This window comes from Doryrhamphus excisus, linkage group LG6, assembly GCF_037039965.1.
Source record: "Doryrhamphus excisus strain RoL-2023G ecotype Guam linkage group LG6, RoL_Dexc_Guam_v1.1, whole genome shotgun sequence".
NCBI classification, from domain to species: Eukaryota; Metazoa; Chordata; class Actinopteri; order Syngnathiformes; family Syngnathidae; genus Doryrhamphus; species Doryrhamphus excisus.
In genome coordinates, this window is record NC_136362.1 from 5192477 (window position 1) to 5220398 (window position 27922).

Here is a 27922-nt window from a genome sequence, read left to right on the forward strand (position 1 = left end):
TGGCAAGATGTGCGGTTCCAGAAGATGATGTTGCTGAAATCATGGATAAACAAATACAGGTTGGGTACAGCTCTTCCATCAAAGATCATTTATTGGCTAGATCCGGCGCAGAGGGTGCCACATGGACACAGGCTTCCTCAGGGTGGCCAGCATCTGATTCCAGTGGGTGATCCCCATGCCGCTGGCCTCGGGCCCGATGATTACGTGACCCGAGTTCTCGCCTCGGCCATCGTCCGAGGCCTCGGCCACGGTGACCCGCAGAGAGAGTTCCTGTTACATAAGAATGACTCTGTCAGCCTGACTCGGCACTTTCACCCATCCCCTCACGGGCCGGCATCACCTGCAGCACCGCCGAGGGCACGGAGAAGATCATGGCCTCGTTGAAAATGGGGTTGGTGTCGTCCCGCTTGGTGGACGTCTTCTTCTTGCTGATCTTTCGGCCATCTTGCAGGAGGTAAACTTTGACGAATGGATCTGGGGGTGCCAACCAGGAAGTGGCCATTGTTTACATAGCGTCCCGACGATACCGATACCCAGTTTTACATCGCGTCCCGACGATACCGATACCCAGTTTTACATCGCATCCCAACGATACCGATACCCAGTTTTACATCGCGTCCCGACGATACCGATACCCAGTTTTACATCGCGTCCCAACGATACCGATACCCAGTTTTATATAGCGTCCCGACGATACCGATACCCAGTTTTACATCGCATCCCAACGATACCGATACCCAGTTTTACATCGCGTCCCGACGATACCGATACCCAGTTTTACATCGCGTCCCAACGATACCGATACCCAGTTTTATATAGCGTCCCGACGATACCGATACCCAGTTTTACATCGCGTCCCGACGATACCGATACCCACTTTTACATCGCGTCCCGACGATACCGATACCCAGTTTTACATCGCGTCCCGACGATACCGATACCCAGTTTTACATAGCGTCCCGACGATACCGATACCCAGTTTTACATAGCCCAATGATACCGATACCCAGTTTTACATCGCGTCCCGACGATACCGATACCCAGTTTTACATTGTGTCACGATGATACGGATACCCAGGTTTACATAGTGTCCCAACGATACCAATACCCAGTTTTACATAGCGTCCCAACGATACCGATACCCAGTATACTCTATTAGTGTGTACGTATATACAGTATATTGTATTAGCGCGTATATACAGCATCCTAGTGAGGGTCGCGGGGGTGCTGGAGCCTATCCCAGCTGTCTTGGGGAGAGGCGTATACATATATACATACATATATATATATGTATGTATACATATATATATATATACGTATATATATATATATATATATATATATATATATATATATATATGTGTGTGTGTGTGTGTGTGTGTGTGTGTGTGTGTGTATATACCAAGGTGGTACCTGCTGTGTTCTTGCCGTTGGTCCACTGCAGGTTCTTGCACTTGGCCACCACCACCGTGAGGCGCTCTGCTGTCGGCAAGTAGCTGAGCGACAGGAGGATCTCCCCCACTGCGTCCACCGCCTGGGGATGATCTTCGGGTTAGGGTTCTTACACATGGAGAAGGTGGGATCTTAGCAGAGGGTCTGACTTTATTGACATCCTGGAGGTAAAGCCACGTGTTGAAGGGTCTGATGGTCAGGTCCAGGTCTGACAGCTTGAGGTCCGCCACCCCCGCGCTGATGTTCCTCTCATCCTTGTCGATCCCAAAGGCGGCAAATCTGAGGCTGCCGTCCTCCAGGGCGCACACGTCCAGCGCTACCAAGAAGCGCTCCTCAAAAATGACGGTGAAGGCATTGGTCTGCACCTGCAGGGCAGCAGGACGCAATCACACAGCATGTATGTGTCCTAAGGAAAATCTAACTGGTCACCATCTTGCTAAGGAACATTTAAGTGGTCATCATCTTACTAAAGAACATTTAAGGAACCCTAAATGGATCATCATCTTGCCAAGGAACATCTAAATGGATCATCATCTTGCTATGGACCATCTAAGGAACATCCAAATGGTCATCATCTTGCTAAGGAACATCTAAGGAACTCTATATGGATCATCATCTTGCCAAAGAACACCTAAATGATCATCATCTTGCTAAGGAACATCTAAGGAACATCTAAATAGTCTTCATCTTACTGAGGAACATCTGATGAACATCTAAATGGATCATCGTCTTGCTAAGGAACATCTAAATGGTCTTCATCTTACTGATGAACATCTGAGGAACATCTAAATGGTCATCATCTTACTAAGAAGCAAAGCTTCCTGTCTTACCCTTGTGACGCCCACACTGAGTTCCTCGGGCCCAAGGGACACCCTGATGAAGCAGCCTGGGAAGTCTCCTTCTTCCTTCTCCAGGAGGTCCTTGCCTTGGTGTATGGTGACTTGAAGCACGCCCTGCCCTGCAGATCGGCAGGACTCAAACTCAAGCGTCACCTCCAGCTGGCCGACGGTGAAGTCGTGGCCAAAGTTGTTGGCGACGGATGAGATGGAGCTGAGCGAGTCGGTGGAGACGGAGCGGTTGAGCTGGACCACGGCGCTCAGGTCCAGATCTCGACCCGTCAGCTCCAGGTGACCCAGATCCCTGAGGCCGTCCGGGGTGTCACCCGGGGCCAGGCTGGGCTTGCGGCTGGACGTGGTGGAGGCCCGTCGGTGGTTGTTGGCCGCCAGCCGCTTCACAAGAGACGTGATTTTAGGAGGACCTTCTGAAGATGTGATGTCGGGATGTGTGTAGGATTTGTCAGATGAATACAGAGAACATATTTACCTTTTGCCGGACTTCTGAGAAGGACGTTCCATACTTTTCCTGGAGATATCTGTAGTCAAAGTTGGGAAAGGGCGACGGCGCTGGGAAAGTTCCGGACTTCCAGAGCTTCCAGATGTTCAGCCCGGCCACAGCCAGCAGAACCATGAAGCCCACCATGTAGATGCCCACCTCCCAGCCCGGTGGGTTGCGCACCACTGGAAGAAGGATGCTTGCGGTACATGCTAGTCACCAGCAGGGGGCGGCGGCCATTCAGGCGCCATCCTTTCACTTTAGCATTTCTCCCACAAATACTTTAATGCTAATACTTTCCATGGTGAAATCTACTTTGACTTTGACATGAAAGCCCTCAAACGTCATGGAAAATGATCACAACATGTTTTAGATGTTTCCCAGATATCCACTCACCACTCAGATGGTAGCCTGATACGTCCCCACCAGCTGGCGAGGACATGGCGGCGGCCGGCCTGCAACGCCAACAAAGCATTCATTGTCATTCCATTTCCATTCCCTGCATATTTTAGCATACGCCTTCCATATGGCATTCCCGCCCAACACCAATACGGCTATGCAAACTCCTTTACAACTATGCTACAGCTATGCTAACTCCTTTACAACTATGCTGTAGCTATGCTAACACCAATACGGCTATGCAAACTCCTTTACAACTATGCTACAGCTATGCTAACACCTATACGGCTATGCTAACTCCTTTACAACTATGCTACAGCTATGCTAACACCTATACGGCTATGCTAACTCCTTTACAATTATGCTACAGCTATGCTAACTCCTTTACAACTATGCTGCAGCTATGCTAACACCTATACGGCTATGCTATCTCCTCTACAACTATGCTACAGCTATGCTAACTCCTTTACAACTATACTGCAGCTATGCTAACACCTATACGGCTGTGCTAACACCTTCACAACTATGCTACAGCTATGCTAACTCCTTTACAACTACGCTGCAGCTATGCTAACACCTATACGGCTATGCTAACTCCTTTACAACTATGCTGCAGCTATGCTAACACCTATGCGGCTATGCTAACTCCTTTACAACTATGCTACAGCTATGCTAACACCTATACGGCTATGCTAACACCTTTACAGGTATGCTACAGCTATGCTAACACTTTTACGGCTATGCTAACTCCACTACGACTATGCTAACTCATTTACTATTAATAAGGGCAGGTGGTTATTGATAAATCTAGCTTGCAGCTGCTACACAAATATAAGCATCAATGTATGCGTGTATGAAAATAGATATGCAGCATTGACACAAGAATAATAACGCTTTCAAAGGGACGGCTAGATAACACAAATGCTCATCTGTGTAATAATAATGAAATATGAGTCATGCTTATATCATCAGGAATGAATCATGAACAATGAAAGTCAATGTTTGGACTTTATTGACATTTAAAGAGACAGAGACCAACAACGTACCTCACAAGTAAATGCGCATCCCCCAAACCCCCCAAACCTCCCAACCCCCACCCCCATCACCATTCAGTGTAACTCACAGCCCCTAAGATAAGACCACCCCCCGCACCTCCCCACCAGCCCCCTCCGTGGACTCTCCTCATATGTCAGCAGCTGAAGCCGCAGCAATATACTAATGGGGGGGGGGGGGGGGGGGGCTGACGCACTGCAGACCAATGATGGCTGCTAAAACTCCGCCTCCTTACCAGGGCTCCGCCTCCTTACAATGGCTTCACCCAGCCCTGGCAGTGCACACAGTGGTGTGTGTGTGTGTGTGTGTAAGGAGGAGGAAGAGGAGGGATGATTGGTGGGGGACAAAGGAGGCAGCGTGGGCGATCCGACTGCATCTCGGCATTCCTACCCAGCTGGAACAGCACAAGCCAACGTGAGGGACATTGTATCTTCTCATGCTTTGTTAGATCCAGGATAAAACATCCAGGATAAAACATCCAGGATAAAACATCTACAATAAACATCCAGGATAAAACATCTAGGATAAACATCCAGGACAAAACATCTAAGATAAACATCCAGGATAAAACATCTAGGATAAACACCCAGGATAAAACATCTAGGATAAACATCCAGGATAAAACATCCAAGATAAACATCCAGGATAAAACATCTAGGATAAACACCCAGGATAAACTTCCAGGATAAAACATCCAGGATAAACATCCAGGATAAAACATCCAGGATAAAACATCCAGGATAAACATCCAGGATAAAACATCTAGGATAAAACATCCAGGATAAAACATCTAGGATAAAACATCCAGGATAAAACATCTAGGATAAAACATCTAGGATAAACATCCAGGATAAAACATCTAGGATAAACATCCAGGATAAAACATCCAGGATAAAACATCCAGGATAAAACATCCAGGATAAAACATCTACAATAAACATCGAGGATAAAACATCTAGGATAAACATCCAGGATAAAACATCTAGGATAAACATCCAGGATAAAACATCTAGGATAAAACATCCAGGATAAAACATCCAGGATAAAACATCCAGGATAAAACATCCAGGATAAACATCCAGGATAAAACATCCAGGATAAACATCCAGGATAAAACATCCAGGATAAAACATCCAGGATAAAACATCCAGGATAAACATCCAGGATAAAACATCTAGGATAAAACATCTAGGATAAAACATCCAGGATAAAACATCCAGGATAAAACATCTAGGATAAAACATCCAGGATAAAACATCCAGGATAAAACATCCAGGATAAAACATCCAGGATAAACATCCAGGATAAAACATCCAGGATAAACATCCAGGATAAACATCCAGGATAAAACATCCAGGATAAACATCCAGGATAAACATCCAGGATAAACATCCAGGATAAACATCCAGGATAAACATCCAGGATAAAACATCCAGGATAAACATCCTAATCACCACCATACCTGGCTTATCTGATGACAGAACGGCTGCACACTGACTACTCCAAACACGTCCGCTGTGGGTATTTCCAAAAGCACACCTTTGCCAGCGTCAAAAGATGTCAATCCACACATTCAAAGCTGCAACAGGACGTCTCGCTGCTTGGGGACAAGAAAGGCGGGAGACAGGAGGACAACATTCCTTGTCCTCCCACCAGGAACAATCATCCAGAACCATCTGCAACCATCCAGAACTATGTGCAGTCATTCGGAACTATTGGCAACCATCCAGGACCTATTCTAGAACTATCTAGAACCATGTAGAACCATCTGAAAACTATTTCTAGAGCAACCCAGAACCATCTGAAACCATCCAGAAACAATTTCTAGAACCATTTGGAGCCACTTGCTAGAACCATTCAGAAGCATCTAGAACCATTTGGAGCCCCCCAGAACCACTTGCTAGAAACCTAGAAACCTGGAAACCTAGACAACTGGAAACCTAGAGAGTGACGAGGAATGCAGCATCTTCCTTGGTCTGCGTGGTATTCCCTCAGGTAGCGTCAAGTTTCCAGCTTCCCTGGAGGGAAGACGTGTTCCTGGGTGCTTCTGCTGCTTCCTGCTTGTTTTTTGCTGTGAATTGACTGGACTTTTCCCCAAGTCTTGCAGATGATTTCTTGGTGTCTTAAAGGGGGTGTGATGCCTTTCCCTCTTTTTTGTTGTTCTGCTGTGAAACCACGCCGACTTTTCAGATCCTGAGGTTTGGGCATTTGGAAGTGATCCCTGAAGGAAGTTTGGGATGTTCCCAACGCTGTTCTAAAAGACCGTTGTACTTTTGTGATGAACAGGAAGTGAAATATCCACCAAACTGTTGCTGAAGCCAGAAGCGGGACGCCCTCGCCGGGAAAGGTCAATTGATGCGGGACACGCCGTGCGTCCACGGAGGAGGAGCCAGCCAGAGGGCTCACCGATGTCTGGAACGTGGAATGACCACATTTCCACTACCGATGTGGCGCCAAGATGGTCTCCAGGTATAAATGTGGTGCCCTCACTCCTTCTCAGCTCCACGCCACAGTGGTTAATGTGTGTAGTTGCTCTATAGGAGTCCATGGCTCATTACATAATAGCTTCCCCTTTATTATTATTGTTTATATATATATATATATATATATACACACACATATATATATATATATATATATATATTGTTATTAGATGTCAGTGCTGCCTTCCATAGCGTCCATCACGGTGTCCTACTGGAACGCCTTCAAACGCATATTGGTGTTACTGGTCCGCTACTCCCTTGGCTTGGATCTCCTCTCCTGGATTGGACACATCTGTAGTTTATGATGATGTCATCTCCGAGTACTGTGGTGTCACTTGCGGAGTTCCACAAGGATCAGTGCTTGGCCCTCTTCTATTCAATATTTACACGCTGCCGCTGGGCAGCATCATTGGCAAACATAAGATTAGCTTTCACTGTTATGCCCATGACACTCAGCTGTATGTGCCATTAAAGCTAACTGAGCCACGGGACTGCTCTAATCTCCAGGCGTGTCTCATTGATATCAAACAACGGACGTCCTGGAACTCTTTACTAAAAATGCCGCAGCACGACTCCTCACCAGGACGCCGACATTCCAGCATAATTCTCCAGTACTAGCCAACGTGCGCTGGCTCCCAGTTCATCTAAATGCCACTTCAAGGTTCTGTTCCTGGACTACAACATATGATATGGGCTGGCACCTTCCTATCTGGTTGGCCCAGTTCTACCCTATGAACTGGCACCTTCCGATCTGGTTGACCGAGTTCTACCCTATGAACTGGCACCTTCCAATCTGGTTGGCCTAGTTCTACCCTATGAACTGGCACCTTCCTATCTGGTTGGCCGAGTTCTACCCTATGAACTGGCACCTTCCAATCTGGTTGGCCTAGTTCTACCCTATGAACTGGCACCTTCCTATCTGGTTGGCCTAGTTCTACCCTATGAACTGGCACCTTCCTATCTGGTTGGCCGAGTTCTACCCTATGAACTGGCACCTTCCTATCTGGTTGGCCGAGTTCTACCCTATGAACTGGCACCTTCCAATCTGGTTGGCCTAGTTCTACCCTATGAACTGGCACCTTCCAATCTGGTTGGCCTAGTTCTACCCTATGAACTGGCACCTTCCTATCTGGTTGGCCTAGTTCTACCCTATGAACTGGCACCTTCCAATCTGGTTGGCCTAGTTCTACCCTATGAACTGGCACCTTCCTATCTGGTTGGCCTAGTTCTACCCTATGAACTGGCACCTTCCTATCTGGTTGGCCTAGTTCTACCCTATGAACTGGCACCTTCCTATCTGGTTGGCCTAGTTCTACCCTATGAACTGGCACCTTCCTATCTGGTTGGCCGAGTTCTACCCTATGAACTGGCACCTTCCAATCTGGTTGGCCGAGTTCTACCCGATGCTCCGTCCAGAAACCTACGCTCCCAACACGCCGGTCTGTTGACAATCCTGAGAGCCAGAAAGAAGTATGCTAGCTCTCGAGTCTTTCTTATTGGTGCTCCATCACTGTGGAATGTCCTACCTGATATTGGAGCTGCTACCTCAGTGGAGACGTTCACGACCCAAGACTTATTTTTACACTTTAGCATTTAGTTAATACTATTCATGGCCTGTTTTCCTTGCCCGAGTGGGGGTTCAGATCCGGGGATGTTAAGTGCTGTATCAATAAACCTGATCTGCAACGTGTCCTACCACCACGATGTAGACCACGCCCAGGTCTACGTGTCACTGACGGCAGGTGAACATGGTCCTGCACGTGTACTTGGTCCTGCACGTGTACTTGGTCACGGCATCGAACAGCAGTTGCCCTTCGTAAACTTGAGGAATGATCAGGAGTGCATGAGAAAGTGGAGAGGAACATGCCATAAAAGAAAAGTATGCTGACGTGCAACACAACCCACGTTGGAAGAAGTGCTGAGTCAGCAGAGTTCATCAAAAGAAAAGACATGAGGACGTTACCTACAGCCACAGCTGCTAATGTTGCCATTAATGTGACCACATTGGAGATGTGGGTGCTTGTTTGTGTTTTCGCTCTGCTAGAACGCTACATTTACTAGAATACACCTACTACTCACCAATGAGCGCAGTAATACTCGTACAAGACCACCAAGTGGCACTATCTGCATGTGCCTTGGCCGCACTTTCACCCTGGAACAGACCATTTCTGTGTCGCATCATGTCTCAGAAACGCAAGACCTAGTGACGTCATCAGGACACAAAGACACGCAGCATGCTGGATCACGTGCTCGCCCCAAACCCCACAGTGCTCTTTCTTACCGGGACGGCAACCCCAAGATGAGGATGAGGAGGGTGGATGAAGATACTCCACCCGCTCTCCTTTCGCGTCTACTCAGGCGCTGCGCTCCATGCACCAAGAGGAGGAAGGAGACGAGGAGGCGGAAGAAAGGAGACGCTTGGAGGCTGCAGAAGAAGAAGATGATGAAGATGGAGAGCAGCCTGCTTGTGTCGCAGCTCGATGGAATCTGCAAGGAAAGGAAAGCGAGAACCCCAACCCCCCCCTCGCCCCCCACCCCCGCACACACGCGCGTGCGCTGAAAGGAGCTCATCTTGGCATATCTCTATGTCAAGCTAGGAAAACTCCCTCACTGAGACACCACACATCCCCACAAGTGTCCAACATGTCCCCCACAACAGCCTGGCATGGCCCCCATGTGTCCAACATGTCCCCCATGTGTCCAATATGTCCCCCACAACAGCCTGGCATGGCCCCAATGTGTCCAACATGTCCCCCATGTGTCCAATATGTCCCCCACAACAGCCTGGCATGGCCCCCATGTGTCCAACATGTCCCCCATGTGTCCAATATTGTCCCCCATGTGTCCAATATGTCCCCCACAACAGCCTGGCATGGCCCCCATGTGTCCAATATTGTCCCCCATGTGTCCAATATGTCCTCCACAACAGCCTGGCATGGCCCCCATGTGCCCAACATGTCCCCCATGTGTCCAATATGTCCCCCACAACAGCCTGGCATGGCCCCCATGTGTCCAACATGTCCCCACCTACCCAACACGTCATCCCAAGGGTCCAACATGTACAAAATGTTTCCATGTGTCCAACATGTCCCTCACATGTCCCCCACATGTCCAACACATCCCACAAGTGTCCAACATGTCCTCCACGAGTCCTAAACGTCCCCATAAGTGTCCAACATGTCCCCCATGTGTCCAACATGACGGTCCACATGTCCAACACATCCCAACGTGTCCAACATGGCCTCCGTATGTCTGACATGTCCCTCATGTGCCCAACATGTCTCCCAAGTGTCCCCAGGAAGACAACAAGTGTTCATTCATGTTTTTGTGGAAAGATGAAGTGCATGGAGATGTAGTACTCTATAGTAGATATACTGCATACTATAGTAGATGCATAATATAGTAGATATACTGCATACTATAGTAGATATACTGCATACTAGATAGTAGAAGATTTTCTTGACTTCCACAGTAACGTTGATCAATAAAGTTGAGTTTATGAGGCCTTTCCATCTTGGCCACTTCATCAATTAAACGTACTCTGAGTCAGAAGTGTGGGGGGGGGTCTGGTATCGGTAAAGGCCGAGCCGTCATTTTGGAGGGGCGGAGCAGCGCTGTTGGACGGAAGGCAGGCGCGTGAGCGTACACGAGCTTTTGTGTGACGTAGCTTTTTGGCGCCGTATGGACACGTGCACGTGTACCGTCATCAAAAATCAAGTTAGATTGATTTCACACACTCAGCTATTTGGGCTGGAAAGATTCAATGGGTGATTTATTGGCGGCCTTTTCTAAACAACACGACCATGTGACACCCCCCCCCCACGTCTGCCCAGACTTCCTTGAAGGATATCAGCGATGAAGCGGCGACTTCCAATCAACTAATGAACCTTCTGGAAGATTCCAGGAAGCCCGCATTGCAGCACCGAAACCTCGCGTCGGCTTGGAAGACCCAACACATAAAGACATACAATTGATCAAGTCACTAAAATGTATCGCCTCACCTTTTTCAACAAGAAGAAACATCCCGAGCTCGGCTTCGCAATGGCTCCATCTGGCGGTGCGGCTGGTGTACTGCTACTCCGTGGACGTCACTCGCATTAAAAGACGAGAATATCAAAATATATATTTATTCTTCTTCAAGGCGATCACCGTCATCATCATCATGCTATCGTGTACAAAACCCCAGTCAGTATAAACACTTGCAGTACTGAGCTGCCCAAGTACAAATACACACATTTCCTCGTGTTCAAATCCAAATAAAAACGATAGTTTTGGTTGTGATTTCTTCCAAGTGGGCGGTGATCGTGTTTTTGAAGTGATGGTTTACTGCACTTTCATATTTTGGAATATGTGGATAATTCCTTGCAAACATTCCTTCCACGCTCGCTCAACAGTGGACCAAAGATCAAAGGTGAACGATCAAATACATGACCTATGACCTACGTACTGTATACTGTATAGACATAGTACACAGCAGTACACAGCAGTACACGTCGGTGCTCTCCACACATTCTTTGGTATCAAATCCTTACACTTTCCCTTTATGGATCATCACATCCGTCCAAGTACTAGCACTGGTACTAGCACTTTGATGGTTAGTACTCCAATGAATGACCTGGGCATACAATAATGAAGTACTTCAACAGCACATGAAATGATGAAGACATCAGGAGTTGTAAGAAAGTAAGCGCAAGCGGCGAGACTGAAGTGGTTGACGTACTCTTTACCTTTTCAATAAATTCCTTCTTTGCTTTCCGTAACCTCCGTGACAGTCACATGACCACGTCTTCACCCTCCTGGAGAAACAGCATCCACAGCATCCACGCCGTCCCAACCTTCCCAAGACAAGCAGGAAAAGGTTTGCAGTGGTTTCACCCGTGCTAGTCCACAGCCTTACAAATGGTAACGTATACATATGGGCAGAAATGCTAAAAGTATACTTAGCATATAGGTACAGATGCTAAAAGTATACTTAGCATATAGGTACACATGCTAAAAATATACACAGCATATAGGTACAGATGCTAAAAGTATACACAGCATATAGGTACAGATGCTAAAAGTATACTTAGCATATAGGTACAGATGCTAAAAGTATACTTAGCATATAGGTACATATGCTAAAAGTATACTTAGCATATAGGTACAGATGCTAAAAGTATACACAGCATATAGGTACAGATGCTAAAAGTATACTTAGCATATAGGTACATATGCTAAAAGTATACTTAGCATATAGGTACATATGCTAAAAGTATACTTAGCATATAGGTACATATGCTAAAAGTATACTTAGCATATAGGTACAGATGCTAAAAGTATACAAAGCATATAGGTACAGATGCTAAAAGTATACACAGCATATAGGTACAGATGCTAAAAGTATACACAGCATATAGGTACAGATGCTAAAAGTATACACAGCATATAGGTACAGATGCTAAAAGTATACACAGCACATCGGTAGAAATGGTAAACGTAAGCCTAGAGTATAGGGAGAAATGGTAAACGCATACAACAAATGGTAAAAGTATACACAGCATATAGGTAGAAACGGTGAAAGAAATGGTAAAAGTACGTAGGCGTCACGTTGGTTAGGTTGCGTTCAAGGGTTGCATGTGAGCGGCATCACTGGGAGCAAACAAGCGGCTGATATTTCCGTGCTAATAGATGATATGATACGCGTGATGATGAGTGGACAAAAGGCGGGGGCCCTGCAGCCCGTGTGCCATGAAGATATTTTTCACAGCCTAAATTCCCGGGGAACCAAAGGGCAGCCACTAGGGGGCCTGTTAAAGATGCTGTATTCCCATTTGGAAATTGAACAGTAAAAGCATGTGATATATATATATATATATATATATATATATATATATATGTGTATACTATGTCTGCTAAATCAGGACGCTAACGTGAGCATGTGCACAAGGACAGCACGCAGGGAGGAAGTCGTCGCCACGGCAACCACACCACCAAGGAACTCATAACGGCTGCGACTGAGTCCTGTGAAAGGTGTGCGCTGGACTATTGTGGTTCTGCTGCTGCAGGATGTGCACCACCCGGTTCAGGCTCTCGGTGGTGGCAAAAGCCAAGTACTGGCAGCAGAGCCAGTCCTCCAAGCTCACACCGCATGCGGAGTCCATGGAGCGCTCAGCGAACCTGATCATCATCAGCGTGCGCTTCAGGTCCAGCCAGTTCTGGAGGGTGGCCGCCGTTACGGAGCCCGAGCTGCCGCAGCCCAGAGCCAGGAACAAGTCCTCCCGGGGCCCCCAGAGCAGACATTGCAGGCAGGCCCGTGCGTCGGACATACGGATCCTTTCAGAGGGGTTGACGGTGAGCAGTAAGCGGGCCAGCTGCTGCAGGCCCCGCGAGTACAGCGATCGCACCGGGAAGGGGGGCAGGTCCGCCCAGGTGTACTCTCGTTCCTTCAGTTCCGGCGTCTCCTCAAAAGGGTTCTGCTGGTGTAGCATCTCATAGATGAGAATGCCCGTCTGGAACTCATCACACTTGCGGAACTGGGTGGACGTGATGATCTCAGGAGCCAGCCGAGAGTGGTCCCTCAGAGCCCCGGGGTCGGCAGCCATGAGAGCACTCTTCTGCTTGGCTTTGGAAAAGTTGCTGATGATGAGACGGGCAGGGCCGGCGACGTGGGTGGCGCTGGCGGAGTCGCTGCCATTGTTGTTGTTGTTGTTGGGTTCCAGGGGATCGGGGCCGGGCTGGCAGTGGACCAGCAGCAGGTTCTCCAAGCGCAGGTCACAGTGGGTCACGTGATAAGGCTTCATGTGCTCCAGGCCCGAGCACAGCTGGAGCAGCAGGAGGCACACCTGCCGCTCGTAAACTTCGGGGTTTTGGCTGTGCTGGGATGCGCCTTGGTGGACAAAGTCGGCCACCGTTTGGAACGGCACCTCGCGCGTGATGACCACCACTCGGCTCCTCAAGTGGCCGGCGGCGCTCATGACGACAGCAGCTGAAACATTTGGAGACTCTGTTTCAACTTCTCCATCTTCCGTCCCGGCCTTCTCCTCCACCTCTTCCTCTTGTGCCTCCTCCTCCTCCTCCCAGGGCAGCAGGCGGCTGGGGACATCGGCCAGAAAGTGTCCACAGTCCTGCTGGATGTTGAAGTGGAGGGCCAGGCTCTGCCTTACAGCCAGACTGTGGACCAACTGCTGCTGGGTCTCCTTGACTTTGCTTCGGCAGATCTAGAGAGACAAACGGCAGATTAGGTTAACATTCGCCTGAATTTCATACATTTGAAAATAATTGTTGTACAGTGGGCTGCGTGGTGGTCCAGTGGTTGGCGTGCAGACCTCAAAGCTAGGAGACCCGAGTTCAATCCCACCCTGTGTGGAGATTGTATGTTCTCCCCGAGCATGCGTGGCTTTTCTCCACGTACTTTCCTCCCCCATTCCAAAAACATGCTAGGTTAATTGGCCACTCCAAATTGTCCATAGGTATGAATGTGAGTGTGAATGGTTGTTTGTCTATATGTGCCCTGGGATTGGCTGGCCACCAGTCCAGGGTAGACAGCTGGGATAGGCTCCAGCACCCCCGGACCCCTGTGCGGATAAGCGGTAGAAAATGAATGAATGTTGTACAGTGTGAAGCTGGAGCCCAACCAGCAACCAGCAATGTGAACCACTACATCACCAACAGCTGAATTACCTGCAAGTACCGACAACACAGACAATACCCGGGAGTCTGATATCTGACCTTGATGGCGTAGCTGACCAGCGGGTCCTTGGCGTACGAGGCGGTATAGTACACAGCGTCTCCGGCCTCGCAGCAGGGCCTCCCTGTCGTCAGCCTGAAGTGGGACCAGCTGTCAGTCCCGAACCTCAAGTGGTCCTTTTGGCCGGCCATGAAACGATCCTCGCATTTGGATGCCAGCTTCCTCAGGGTGTCCGTGTGAAGGCACCTGATCCTGCCCACCACCTCGTCCCAGCTGTCCAAGCCCCGGTACAGAGCAGACCTCTGGTGCTTGGTAGCGGCGGCGTCTTGACCCGCTTTGCGACTCTGCCCGGGGAGAGACTCGGTACTCGGGTACGCTTTCCTCTCCCTGGTGGCGGTGGTGGCAGATGGTGTGACCAACGAGGACACGCTTGTAGCGGGGCGGGCCTTGACCATGGAGGTGGACAGACACTCCAGGGAGTCGCCGCTCTGCTGGCCGTGAGGTGGATGAGGCTCAGAGCCGAGCGAGGAGCTCTGACTGGCCGTCTCCCAGGCCGTGTCCAAGTCGTAGAGCGGATTGGCGACGCTCAGGTGGGTGCCGCCAGGTTTGGCCTCCAGCCGAGGTCTGAAGGCACACGGGAGGGGCTCCTTGCCGCCCAGGCTGGGCTCTGTGCTGGAGCGGGTGACCGCCTTTTTCGGCAGGGGTGGGGCTGTGGATTTGGGGAGCGGCTGGTCGGTGAGGCCTTCCAGGTCAATGGAAGCCAGGGTGTCGTTGGACGCCTTCATGTTCCGGGGCTGTTTCGGTGGAATCATGTTGGCTCTTGATTGGCCTGCAGGAGATCACAAAACCTTAATTAATGACCTCCGCCAAGGAAGCTCTTTGGTGGGGTTGCCAAAACACTCAACTCATTTGCATGAAACTGTGCAGAGGAATGCGGCATGCGGTGCAGATCTGGATAAAGGTAAAGAAGGGAAATTAGATGATGATCATCATGGGATTTTCATCATAAAAGTCAAGAGACCCCCTTGTGCAAGTCTTTCATTGTGTCAAACTAAAGGTCTTCATCATTAGCGTACCCATGAGAAAACTTACTTCTTTATGGAGGACAACCCACAGGGGGCGCCACCCACGCAACCTAAGACGCTCTTTCATCCTCCCTGCAATCCTTCCTCATCCTTAATGGCTCCACTCACCTGATATCGTCTTTGGTACCCACTTACACTCGCATGCTGATATCGTCTTTGGTACCCACTTACACTCGCATGCTGATATCGTCTTTGGTACCCACTTACACTCGCATGCTGATATCGTCTTTGGTACCCACTTACACTAGCATGCTGATATCGTCTTTGGTACCCACTTACACTAGCATGCTGATATCGTCTTTGGTACCCACTTACACTAGCATGCTGATATCGTCTTTGGTACCCACTTACACTAGCATGCTGATATCGTCTTTGGTACCCACTTACACTAGCATGCTGATATCGTCTTTGGTACCCACTTACACTAGCATGCTGATATCGTCTTTGGTACCCACTTACACTAGCATGCTGATATCGTCTTTGGTACCCACTTACACTAGCATGCTGATATTGTCTTTGGTACCCACTTACACGAGCATGCTGATATCGTCTTTGGTACCCACTTACACTCGCATGCTGATATCGTCTTTGGTACCCACTTACACTCGCATGCTGATATCGTCTTTGGTACCCACTTACGCTAGCATGCTGATATCGTCTTTGGTACCCACTTACACTAGCATGCTGATATCGTCTTTGGTACCCACTTACACTAGCATGCTGATATCGTCTTTGGTACCCACTTATACTAGCATGCTGATATCGTCTTTGGTACCCACTTACACTAGCATGCTGATATCGTCTTTGGTACCCACTTACACTAGCATGCTGATATTGTCTTTGGTACCCACTTACACGAGCATGCTGATATTGTCTTTGGTACCCACTTACACTAGCATGCTGATATCGTCTTTGGTACCCACTTACACTAGCATGCTGATATCGTCTTTCAGCCATGCCAAAACCCCACTAATACTCTACCATTCGCTCGGATGATCACCACGATGGAGCGAGAAACACCCCGTGTGACGCAATAACGCTAATGCTAATACTTTGACATCATGTGTAAAAAGCTTATTTCCTTTGTTTGGTGGTCCTTGAAAGCACCATAAACGTGGACGTGAACCTTGACAAGAGAAAGAAAAGGCGTGGTCGTGATGTTGCTGAGCTGTGCATATCCAACATGGCTGTCCCTGTCCCATGTGCATATCCAACATGGCTGTCCCTGTCCCATGTGCATATCCAACATGGCTGTCCCTGTCCCATGTGCATATCCAACATGGCTGTCCCTGTCCCATGTGCATATCCAACATGGCTGTCCCTGTCCCATGTGCATATCCAACATGGCTGTCCCTGTCCCATGTGCATATCCAACATGGCTGTCCCTGTCCCATGTGCATATCCAACATGGCTGTCCCTGTCCCATGTGCATATCCAACATGGCTGTCCCTGTCCCATGTGCATATCCAACATGGCTGTCCCTGTCCCATGTGCATATCCAACATGGCTGTCCCTGTCCCATGTGCATATCCAACATGGCTGTCCCTGTCCCATGTGCATATCCAACATGGCTGTCCCTGTCCCATGTGCATATCCAACATGGCTGTCCCTGTCCCATGTGCATATCCAACATGGCTGTCCCTGTCCCATGTGCATATCCAACATGGCTGTCCCCATCAACACAACAAGACACACGCGGACTTGTGCTTACCAAGGTTGCTGTAGGTGGCGCTGCCCTGGCTGGAGGCCGGCGAGTGCGAGCGACGGGACCGATTCTCCTCATCCTCTGGTTCCCCGAGGCTGGCGCTGAATCGGCCAGCCTCCCCCGACGCCAGCCCCAGATGGACTCTGGTGGCAAGGGGGGTAGCAGCGGGCAGCTCCCCGTCCCTGGCATGGCCGGCGCTGACTGGTACCTGGCTGCAGATTAGATGGGAATAATGCAGGACTTCAACTCCGCCTACTCAGACCAAGCATCATCCAAAGCACTCAATATATTCATAGTTGGAAGCCGGGGGCACTCAACCGCAGAGAGTATCAGGCTTTCATTCCTGCTTGCATTTATGTACTTCAAATATTCAGATGATCATGTTCCTTCTGGAATAAGGTGGATTGGTATGTGTGAATGGTTGAGAAATATGTGCTAATGTACAGCACACATCTAGCATACATAATAAGGGCGGGCACACTCCTTCCATCTCTATACTTCACTCATAAGCGCTGACATTTCCCACCTTGTCCCAGGGTCCTTCAATGCACCATTGTTGCCGTCACACACAAGTTATCTTAGCTTCCACACTCTCACTACTACAAAACAAATTCATATATGATGATAAATCCCTACTGGGATTATTCCTATATGACTCTTAATCCTGATTGGGATGATGCTAAATCCCTACTGGGATTATTCCTATATGACTCTTAATCCTGATTGGGATGATGCTCAATCCCTACTGGGATTATTCCTATGTGATGCTAAATCCCTACTGGGATTATTCCTATGTGATGCTAAATCCCTACTGGGATTATTCCTATGTGATGCTAAATCCCTACTGGGATTATTCCTATGTGATGCTAAATCCCTACTGGGATTATTCCTATATGATGCTCCTGGAGGGTAAGCCCCGTGAAAAGACCCGAGCCCCAGTTAGATGAATGGTCATAAGAAAGTATGATCTGATCTTGGTGAGCACTGACATCAGACGACGCAGGACAGATATCATTCCAGGTTGTCAAAGTTCCAAATCCACCAGTGCTACGTCCGGCCGTCCCGTGGTGTCTCCATTCTTGCACTTTGGTGTCTTTATCAGTTCCCAGCTTTGTTTCCCGGTCATACGAGTCAATGATGTACAAAGGAGATGACAGACGGCTTAGAAGAGCAAGGTGGTAGTCATCGTCACTCACTCACGTCTGCATGATCCCAAATCCCATGAGTCATTTCCCTTTGGGGACATTTGGACGTGTTTACTTTGCATATGACTAATAATTCATAGCACCAGAGACATCAATCCCAATTGGATGGTGGAGAACACCATCTCCACTCCGCAGTCATCTCATGCTACTGCACAAACATCTGAAATTGAATCCAACAGAGATTTGGCACATGACCACGACTGGAAGCCATGTTTGATACAGCTGGAGTGGACGCCCTGAGAAATGGGGCCAAGGAGATAAGGAAATAGTCCAAGTAGCTGCAAGCGTTGCTAGAAGCCAAAAGACGACCACAGCAGAAAAATAAGAAACACCTTGACACTCAAATACCTTCATGGCTGCTTCACCTCTCAGCGTCAGGACCTGACTTGTTGAGACGGCACGGAACCGCCTCGACTCACTTTTCACTCCCACCCCCTCCCCCCACAAACAAACCTTGTCTTTGAAATCCACGTCCACGAGAAGGTATTGGTTACGTACCCACTATAGTGGCTCACACAGCTTCCCATCTGTCACCCTGGACACCACGCAGACCTTCAAACATGCTCAGCACAGCAGGACCACGTCTTCTAGTCCTCCATGTCCTCCTACCTGTCTAAGGTGTCTAAGGTGCTGCGTGTGCAGAAAAGCACGCCCACTCGGACGAGGCAATCGCAGCAGAGTTAACCCGTCGTGTGCCAATCAAAAAGGAGAAAGGTGGAATGGAGCGCTTGTTACTTTGTTGGTCGAGCTGCTGTAAAACCACTGGAATGTGTTCCTATTTCACTGCCACGCCCACGTCAACAACACATGAAAAAGACAGGCTGGCGACATGAAAGCCTTCTACTAAAGATCTTCTATTTCTACACAGAAGACAAGGAACAGCTCCAGGTGCCGCTTCATTCATAGCTTCATGTTGGTGGAAGCGTTCTGAGAGAAATACCTTATGTCACTGACGGGAGCGGCTCTGGGGGCCTCTGTTGTTACTGGTGGGCCCGGGCTCAAAGGTCCGGCCTCCTGGTGGGGGTTAGGTGTCAGAGGTGCAGTCTCCCGGCATTCTTCTACATGTAGTTCTCCTTGTCCACCAGCAGGACCACCACCTTCCTTTTTGTAGGCAAACACGATGGTTGGTTTCTGTGAAGGATCCTGGGGTTTGGCCTCAGAGAACCAGTGCTGCTGCTGACTCGGTGGAGGCGGCAGAATATGGATCACGGTCCCATCCAGGCCCAACAACTTGCCTTTCTCTTTTTCTTTCTCTGACTTCTCTTTCTGCTCATCCTCGTCTTTTCGTCGACGGAAAAAGCTCTTAAAGGAGATCCAGCGTTTGGGTTTGGAGCTCTCTGGTGGATTACGCCGCTCCCCACTCAAGCTGCTTTCGCCTTCACTGGGGCGCACAGGAGAACTGAAGGCAGAGCTCTTGGCCCAGTTGCTAAAATGTCTCTGGAGGATGTTTGAAGCATAAGGGGACGATGTAGACCTGGGTGGGGGGAACGGGGCGTTTGGCTCTGACCTGCTGGTACAAAGGGGGAGGGCAGCAGAGGCGCTCTGAGATTTGGACAGAACTTTGCAGAGCGTACTTTTCACGGGCTTGGAAACACTTGCGTCATTTGTGGAGAGAAGAGACGCGGGTCTGGTGAGGGTTTCTCTCATGGCATCGGGCGGAAGGGCGTACAGTTCCTCAGAACTAAAAGATTTCTCACGGGCTGAAGGTGACTCTGGAGGAGAGCGGGGAGGCTGGATGGAGGCCACTATCTGGGAGAGCACAGCACTGGCCTCCACGACTCCACCAGAAGATTGTTCTGCATCATTATCCTGACTGCAACTGCGTGCTAGCGCAACAAGGCTACTTTTAGCAGTGGCTGAAAAAGGGTTCAAGGCAGCGCCAGTCACAGTGAGCGGGTCTGCAGCGGTTCTGGGTTGCAGGTTGGGTGCTTTTACTCCCACTTGGAGCGATGCTTTGGAATCTTCCAAAGATGCTTTCTCAAACGTGTCTCTGCCAGAGAGGGTTTTGTCTGTCGAGGCGGACTGGAAACTCTCAGAGGATCCAATCTCTTCGTAGGTATGGCTGGTGGCCCGACTGCCGCCCCCTTTCCCCTGCGTCAGCTGCCCACTGAGACCCAGGAAACTCTTGTACACGGCTAAATTGTCATAAGCGCTTGGATTGATAACAATTGGCACCTTGACGGCGTTCTTGGAGCTGCGGGCGTATGCTGGCTCGTCTCGGATGATGATGGGGAAAGGAGGCATGCCTGCATTGTTGAAACTGTTGAACTTGATCTCTGCTAAATTGGGCGAGTTGGCGGGCACGCTTCGGGAAGAAGACAGCCCAGCCACTGGAGATGTAGGAGCTGATTTGTGGCTGAAGTGTTGAGAGTGTATGGACTGGCCGGTGGTCCTCCCGTTCCCCAGATCAACTTTGGGGATCTTTTGGCGAGGACTTGTGCTCGACGTCCATACTTCCTGGTAACGCATGCTCCCTAGTTTCCTTCTGGACACATGAGAGTGTGCAAACGAGGTTGTTAACCCGTCAGAAGGGGAAGCCAACGGGTGACCCACAGAAGTGGCACAAAATGGTACTGACTGGTTCATGTGCTTTGGGGCAGAGTGGGCTATCTGCTCATCTTTCTTGGTCATGGAAGCTGACACGTCCACAACGGTGTAAGGTTTACAGATAACGGACTTTTCCAAATTCACAACACGGTACGGTTTAGCCTGTTCCTCTGTGGGACTGAAACTGATAGTCACTGGTTGACCTGGAAGGGCCTGGGGCATCGATGCCAACGGATCCTGATCATCTAATCTGATGGCCAGAACAGCCTTGTGAGTCTCTGGAACCTTGACAGGACCCGGTGCTCCGTGGGCCGGCTCTTCTTTTGCATGAGAAGTACAAGGTACGGGGGATTTGACCGGACGTGACTGGGTGGAGGACTGCAATCCATTTCCATCAACGTAGGAGATACTGCTCTCGCTGCTGGATGCGGTCTGTGAGTCCTCGGGGGGGGATGACGAGGATCCAGGAGAAATTGTGGGCTCTGAATTTGCAAGGAAAGCGCTTCCCTGACTGGCGTGAGGGCCATAAGGCAGAATGGCTCCAGTGGAATCTACGGAGGTGTACCCATTCAAAATTTCATCGTAGGTGTCATCGTAGTCCACTGCACAAATCCGTTGTAAAGAACGATTGCGAAGTGGGACGGTGTTCCACTTTTTGCCTGCGGCAAAGGGCACCGGGGACAACGTGGCAGCTCGGAAGTGTGCAAATCGCGGCTGGCCTCTCATGCGGATCTCCATGGCGAGTAACTCTTCATCACTTTCGTCCCAGCTCTCGTGCTCGTGGTCTCTTTCATCCTCTTCCTCGTCCTCTTCATCGTCTTCCCCCTCACTCAAAAATTCGGGGTAGCAAAAGCGCCCGCCTTCTGTGCTGATGACCTCTGTGCTATCGCTAAGGGATACCCGCTTTTGGCTGCTTCCGCTACCGCTGGTGCAACTTCCCATAGCCAAACAGCTAGCAGCCGGGACGCCCCTTTCCAGCGACCTGCGATACGAGCTACTGATCCGCCCCCAAAACAAGTCCTTTGAGACAAGTGATAGGCTATGGCCGGGGTCTAATCCCGCAATCTCTTTTAAGACATCGGTCAGTCCGCTGTTGTTGTTATTTCCACTCTGGGTCCTCGGACTAAGCTGCTCGTAGCCCTCAATCTCACTGATAGCGTCGTGCCCTTCACTGTTGGAACAGTAAGTCCTCTTACAGTTGACTCCATCGCAATTCCACACTTTGAAGGCTGACGTTTTGCCTGCTTCTGGAACGTTTGCCGGACCCGACCCTGATGAAGAGCACAGAGGCATCATAGTGGGCTTGACAGCAATGGTGGGCTTCTTCGCCACCGGTGGACGGAACTGTCCGGAGTGGGCACCAGCCTTCTGGGAGTTGTTGTTGGCAAGACTAGAGCTGGCCTTGGTCCCGTCATGGGGCAGATTATGCCGCTGCATCGGAAGTCTCTGTTCGGACCGGAGCTTCTCCCCGCCACTCAGAACAGGGGAATGCAGACTCTTTGGCTGGAAGCAGTTCTTGCACTCGCCGGGTTTCCACACATGTTCCGTGAATGTGCCGCAGGCAGACATGGCTGCTGATGCCGACAATCGTCCTTCTCGGTCAGTGGACGGGAACCCCCTCCATGAAGATGCTGACTACAGGAACCGACTGCAGTCTGACAAGGACACCTCAAAAGCCCAGCATGGGTGCGCACTGGACCTGCAAGAGTGAACAGAAGAGACGTTTGAAGTACCTTTGAAACCAATTGCTTCAACTTGCAGAAGAGCGTAGGGCCCGACGTGCACGTGCAACGTCCATATTGGATGGCAGCCTGTCTTCTCTACTTAGCTGACGTGCTAACGTGCTAAGTGTCATTGCACATTGGTGTGAGTGCCAATGTTTTTATACAGTCTGGGGTAGGCTCCAGCTTCACCATTCACCCTAATGAGGACAAATGCTATCAAAAATGAATGTATGGTACATTTACCTCTTGACTTTGTTCTACAATCTATTCCGGAATAATCTATTCCTTCCCTTTGACCTGTCTTTTCTCAAGGTGGAATTCCAATCAAAGATGCAGGAAGTGACTTTTGCGATCCAAACATGATATTAGCTGTGTCACTGTAACACATTACCCCCTGAAAATGTGGAATCCTGCACAGGTTACACGGCCCACGGGAAGTTGCATCATTCACGGGAAACCAAGCAAAAAAAAATTCACTCATTTCTTTTTCTGTATCTTCTATATTTCAAGCATGTCAGCACAGTGGTGTTACATATTGCACATTTGTGCACACATGCTAGTTGTTTGCTTTGAAAATACTGCTATGTGTTTGTGTCAACATAGCATTAGGAATGCCATGGTACACATGCTACACCTGCATACAGCACAGATGGACTATACGGTACATAGGGAGCATTTACAGCATAGAATAGAGTAGAGTAGTACAGGGGAGTGTCGGGGAGTACTGGCTTCATTTCTTCATCTTAGTGTGGAAACTACAATGTTTACACTCAAGTCTAACGCCACTCACGCACACACATTTACAGCATCTGCTAGCATGTTTGGGTATTCAGCAGCAGACTAAATGATGTGCAGGCTTCAGTGAGCATGACTTTAGAACCCACTTGGCAAAACCACAACATTACTGCATTACTGCCTCGTCACAACAAGCTCTTTCGAGTATTCTAGATTATGTGAAGTATTCTCCGTGGTCTTGTGTATTTCAATGCAACAATGATCATGTCATCACCACAATACATTCTTTGGAATGGAAAAGAATTTTGCAATTTGATCCCAAAAAAAAACCTCATCCTACCATCACTGTCAAATTCTGACACAATACTAACATGTCGCCTCTCGCCACTGTTCCTGTCACTCAACACACCCCGCCCCCACGCCAGCGAATGCCAATCTCTGGGCAGGACAGCCCAGCAAGACGGTGGAGCAGCTGATTCACCGCGTCTGTTCTAAATAAACACCTTTTATTTACTCCACATGACATTCAACACCATTCTCAGACGCACGCGTCACGTAGCACAGCATTCCTGTCACATACACAATCTCCCATCCTAAAAATAGCACAGCCTTCCTGTCACATACACAATCTCTGATCCTAAAAATAGCACAGCCTTCCTGTCACATACACAATTTCTGATCCTAAAAATAGCACAGCCTTCCTGTCACATACACAATCTTTGATTTGTGTTGTGGCGGCTAGAAATAACAGATTGTGGAAGATCTGCCGTTATGATATGCTGACATGCTACTGTTGTGATATGCTACTGTTATGATAAGCTATGATGTGCTACTGTTATGATATGCTATGATATGCTACTGTTATTATATGATACTGTTATGATTGCTATGATATGCTACTGTTATGATATGCTACTGATATATGCTACTGATAAGATATGCTATGGTATGTTCTCATCTGAAATTGTATGATATGATATGCTGTCATATATGATATATGGTATGATATGATACTCATATGATATGCTACTGTTATGATATGCTACCGATATAATAAGGGTTGACACACAACCACACAAGCTAACCCTGCTAGCTTCCACTCAGGCTCAGATGTCTGGGTTGTGAGTAAACATCGACTGCTGTTTCTTCAGACCCGCCAACAGTCTCCTTCTCCTTCTCCTTCTCCTTCTCCTTCTCCTTCTCCTTCTCCTTCTCCTTCTCCTTCTCCTTCTCCTTCTCTCTTCTCCGCTGTGACCAAGGTTCTATTCTTTAACACACCACCCTAAAAGATGCCAAGGTGGCTGGCTGCACTTTACCTGCTCTGCACGGGCATAAACAGTTTGCTTGCTTGTTACTATAGCGCCGTCCAGTGGTCATCATCGGAACAGCAGGTAAGTTGACTGAAAATGCAGCTAATTTTTAGACTTTATAAAATGGCATCGCGGGCCCGCAGGCCCACCCGCCCACCCGCCTGCTCTAATATGGTGCAAATACTCCCGTACCAACACTAATACTCTAACAATACTAACATCCCCATACTAATACTCCTATACAACAGTAATACTCTGATACAAATACTCCCAAACCAATACACTAAATACTCTAATAATACTAATACTAATAATTCTTATACTCTGATACTACCAGTCCAATTAGTCCAATTACAACTCTAATAATACCAGGGCTGGCCAATATGGCCTCCATAGCTCCTCCTCCGTAGCTGGGCGTAGCCAAGGGGTGCTCCAAGCTAGCAGCCACCCCCAGGGTAAACAATGGAGCAAGAGGCAGGTGACCAACGTGACTAACGATGAACATCCTCATCTTTTTCCTGATTGCGGTGTCGCCACAGTTTGGGTTTTTTTTTTGATCCGCACACTGATTTTGGCTTCAGCGCTTTATATTCCGCGTGCCCTTTCTGACCAACACCAATGGTGCTCAAAGCCAAAGTCCAGAACGCTAACCACTACGCCATCTACGTATATGTTGTATCTACAGTGGTATGACAACGTTTTGGCCACCCCTGGTGATGTTCCTGACGTTCCTCTCTAAATGACTGCTTATTGGGATCAGCCATTCCAGGTAAAGATATCACAGAGCAGACCAACACGGGGATGGATGACAAGTCCAACGGACTTGATAGGATTTACAGAACGTGTAGGTCAACTAAAGTAGGCAGGTGCACGCATTTGGGCACCTTTGAGCCCCTTTACCACTCGTTATTGGAAGACGTCATTGACCCTTGATCTGCGTACACAAGTGGGGGCCGATGGCAAGTTGCATCTTCTTTGAAGAGTAGCACCACAGAATCCAGACCCTCATTGGGGGCATTATTCCTGATAAAGGAGGGTCTACTAAATATTGATGTCACTTTTATGCCTACTTTAGCTGACATAACGAGTGCAGACTTTCTGTAAATCCCATCAAGTTCATTGGACGTCTCATCCATCCCTGTGTTGGTCTGCTCCATGATATGGATGATCCCAGCAACCGCTCATTTAGAGAGGAACGTTACCATGGGTGCCCCAACTTCTCCATAACACGGTATATGTCCTTTCCATATCCTGTGTCCATATGTGTATGTGTGTATAGTCATGGAAAAACAGACGAGACCACGTTGTTTCTCGGGTTCCTCGTTGATGTGAACAACTAAAGGCACTTTGGTCCGGACAAATAGAACCATGACAACTAAAGGTACTTTGGTCCGGACAAATAGAACCATGACAACTAAAGGTACTTTGGTCCGGACAAATAGAACCATGACAACTAAAGGTACTTTGGTCCGGACAAATAGAACCATGACAACAAAAGGCACTTTGGTCCGGACAAATAGAACCATGACAACAAAAGGCACTTTGGTCCGGACAAATAGAACCATGACAACTAAAGGTACTTTGGTCCGGACAAATAGAACCATGACAACAAAAGGCACTTTGGTCCGGACAAATAGAACCATGACAACAAAAGGCACTTTGGTCCGGACAAATAGAACCATGACAACAAAAGGTACTTTGGTCCGGACAAATAGAACCATGACAACTAAAGGTACTTTGGTCCGGACAAATAGAACCATGACAACTAAAGGTACTTTGGTCCGGACAAATAGAACCATGACAACTAAAGGTACTTTGGTCCGGACAAATAGAACCATGACAACAAAAGGTACTTTGGTCCGGACAAATAGAACCATGACAACAAAAGGCACTTTGGTCCGGACAAATAGAACCATGACAACTAAAGGCACTTTGGTCCGGACAAATAGAACCATGACAACTAAAGGCACTTTGGTCCGGACAAATAGAACCATGACAACTAAAGGTACTTTGGTCCGGACAAATAGAACCATGACAACTAAAGGTACTTTGGTCCGGACAAATAGAACCATGACAACAAAAGGTACTTTGGTCCGGACAAATAGAACCATGACAACTAAAGGCACTTTGGTCCGGACAAATAGAACCATGACAACTAAAGGTACTTTGGTCCGGACAAATAGAACCATGACAACTAAAGGTACTTTGGTCCGGGCAAATAGAACCATGACAACTAAAGGCACTTTGGTCCGGACAAATAGAACCATGACAACAAAAGGTACTTTGGTCCGGGCAAATAGAACCATGACAACAAAAAGAGCTCGCATGAGTTTCATCTTTGGGCAGCGCGATGCCATAGCTATTGATATGACAGCTGCAATGGCTTTGGTTATGATGAAGAAAAGCATGCTATGGATGGGTTGCTATGGATATCAGATCTTGGATCAAACGCCATCATCATCATCATCATCATCATCATCATCATCATATCTGTCCAAACTCATGTATATATGGCTACATACTGTATGCTCGGCCCATATATTGGATCTAGCTTCTATCTACATGTTGTATTTACATATATGTTGGCCCACTATGATGTGTCTATGTTGCCTGTATCACGAGGCGTGGCGTGGAAACGTCACGTAAGCTGGGACACACAGAAGAAGAAAGTTGACATTTACGTGGCCAGAGTGTAAAAAGTTGGAGTTAGACGCGGACGGGGGGACTCGTGTTGTGTTGTCAAGAAGAAGAAGAAGAAGCCGCTAGCTAACTTTTTCTTACCTCCCACTCTCTCGCCCACTCTCTTCTTCCTCGTCTTCTTTTTCGACGCTTTGTTTTCTTGTCATTAAAATAACCGGCGTTTCTTTCGTGTCTCCGAGTCTAGATAGTCTTATTTGTTCCAGGGTTCCTGGTGTCTTATGTCCCTTGTCTTTCTGCGTGGAAAGGACAACTGCATTCTTTTCAGCCTGGCAGGGGAGCGCGCTCCCTGGGATCTGGGCTGGCCAAAGACAGCAGCGTGAACGCGCACCTCTCAGTCGGGGGGGGGGGGTCGTGTAGTTTTGGATTTACATACTTGCTTTGGCAAATTATATATATATATAATTATGTTATGTTAAAATATAGGTTATGTGTATGTTAAAATGAATCTGATTAATCAGATTTTTAAATGCATTAATCATGATTAATCACCATTAATAACTGTCTGAAATATGCCCATTTTTAC

General features: G+C 48.4%; 2 protein-coding genes across 2 annotated transcripts; both read right to left on the bottom strand.

Annotated features, from left to right (window-relative positions):
- Nucleotides 1–73: 73 nt before the first annotated feature.
- Nucleotides 74–9222, bottom strand: syt12 (synaptotagmin XII). Its single transcript, XM_058066339.2, has 8 exons — nt 9001–9222; nt 3181–3239; nt 2776–2969; nt 2283–2681; nt 1602–1817; nt 1414–1534; nt 341–474; nt 74–270 (listed from the first exon to the last, which is right to left on the bottom strand). Exons 2-8 carry the CDS (start codon nt 3224–3226, stop codon nt 97–99), a joined length of 1284 nt encoding a protein of 427 aa, XP_057922322.2. The 5' UTR covers nt 3227–3239; nt 9001–9222; the 3' UTR covers nt 74–96.
- Nucleotides 9223–10830: 1608 nt separating this feature from the next.
- On the bottom strand, nt 10831–27689 carry peak1 (pseudopodium-enriched atypical kinase 1). Its single transcript, XM_058068490.2, has 5 exons — nt 27481–27689; nt 19324–22629; nt 17185–17390; nt 14430–15217; nt 10831–13918 (listed from the first exon to the last, which is right to left on the bottom strand). The coding sequence occupies exons 2-5, from the start codon at nt 22497–22499 to the stop codon at nt 12701–12703; spliced, it is 5388 nt and encodes a 1795-aa protein (XP_057924473.2). The 5' UTR covers nt 22500–22629; nt 27481–27689; the 3' UTR covers nt 10831–12700.
- Nucleotides 27690–27922: the final 233 nt, after the last annotated feature.

What these genes read in the sequence shown, in the direction of transcription:
- syt12 (XM_058066339.2), bottom strand. Translation starts at nt 3,226, where the DNA reads ATGTCCTCGCCAGCTGGTGGGGACGTATCAGGCTACCATCTGAGTG. An exon ending in TCTCAGAAGTCCGGCAAAAG is followed by an intron (nt 2,682 to 2,775) that starts GTAAATATGTTC and finishes TCTCTTGTGAAG; the next exon opens with CGGCTGGCGGCCAACAACCA. An exon ending in TGCCCTCGGCGGTGCTGCAG is followed by an intron (nt 271 to 340) that starts GTGATGCCGGCC and finishes CTTATGTAACAG; the next exon opens with GAACTCTCTCTGCGGGTCAC.
- peak1 (XM_058068490.2), bottom strand. Translation starts at nt 22,499, where the DNA reads ATGTCTGCCTGCGGCACATTCACGGAACATGTGTGGAAACCCGGCGAG. An exon ending in GCTCCCGTCAGTGACATAAG is followed by an intron (nt 17,391 to 19,323) that starts GTATTTCTCTCA and finishes TCTAATCTGCAG; the next exon opens with CCAGGTACCAGTCAGCGCCG. An exon ending in TGGTCAGCTACGCCATCAAG is followed by an intron (nt 13,919 to 14,429) that starts GTCAGATATCAG and finishes TTGTCTCTCTAG; the next exon opens with ATCTGCCGAAGCAAAGTCAA.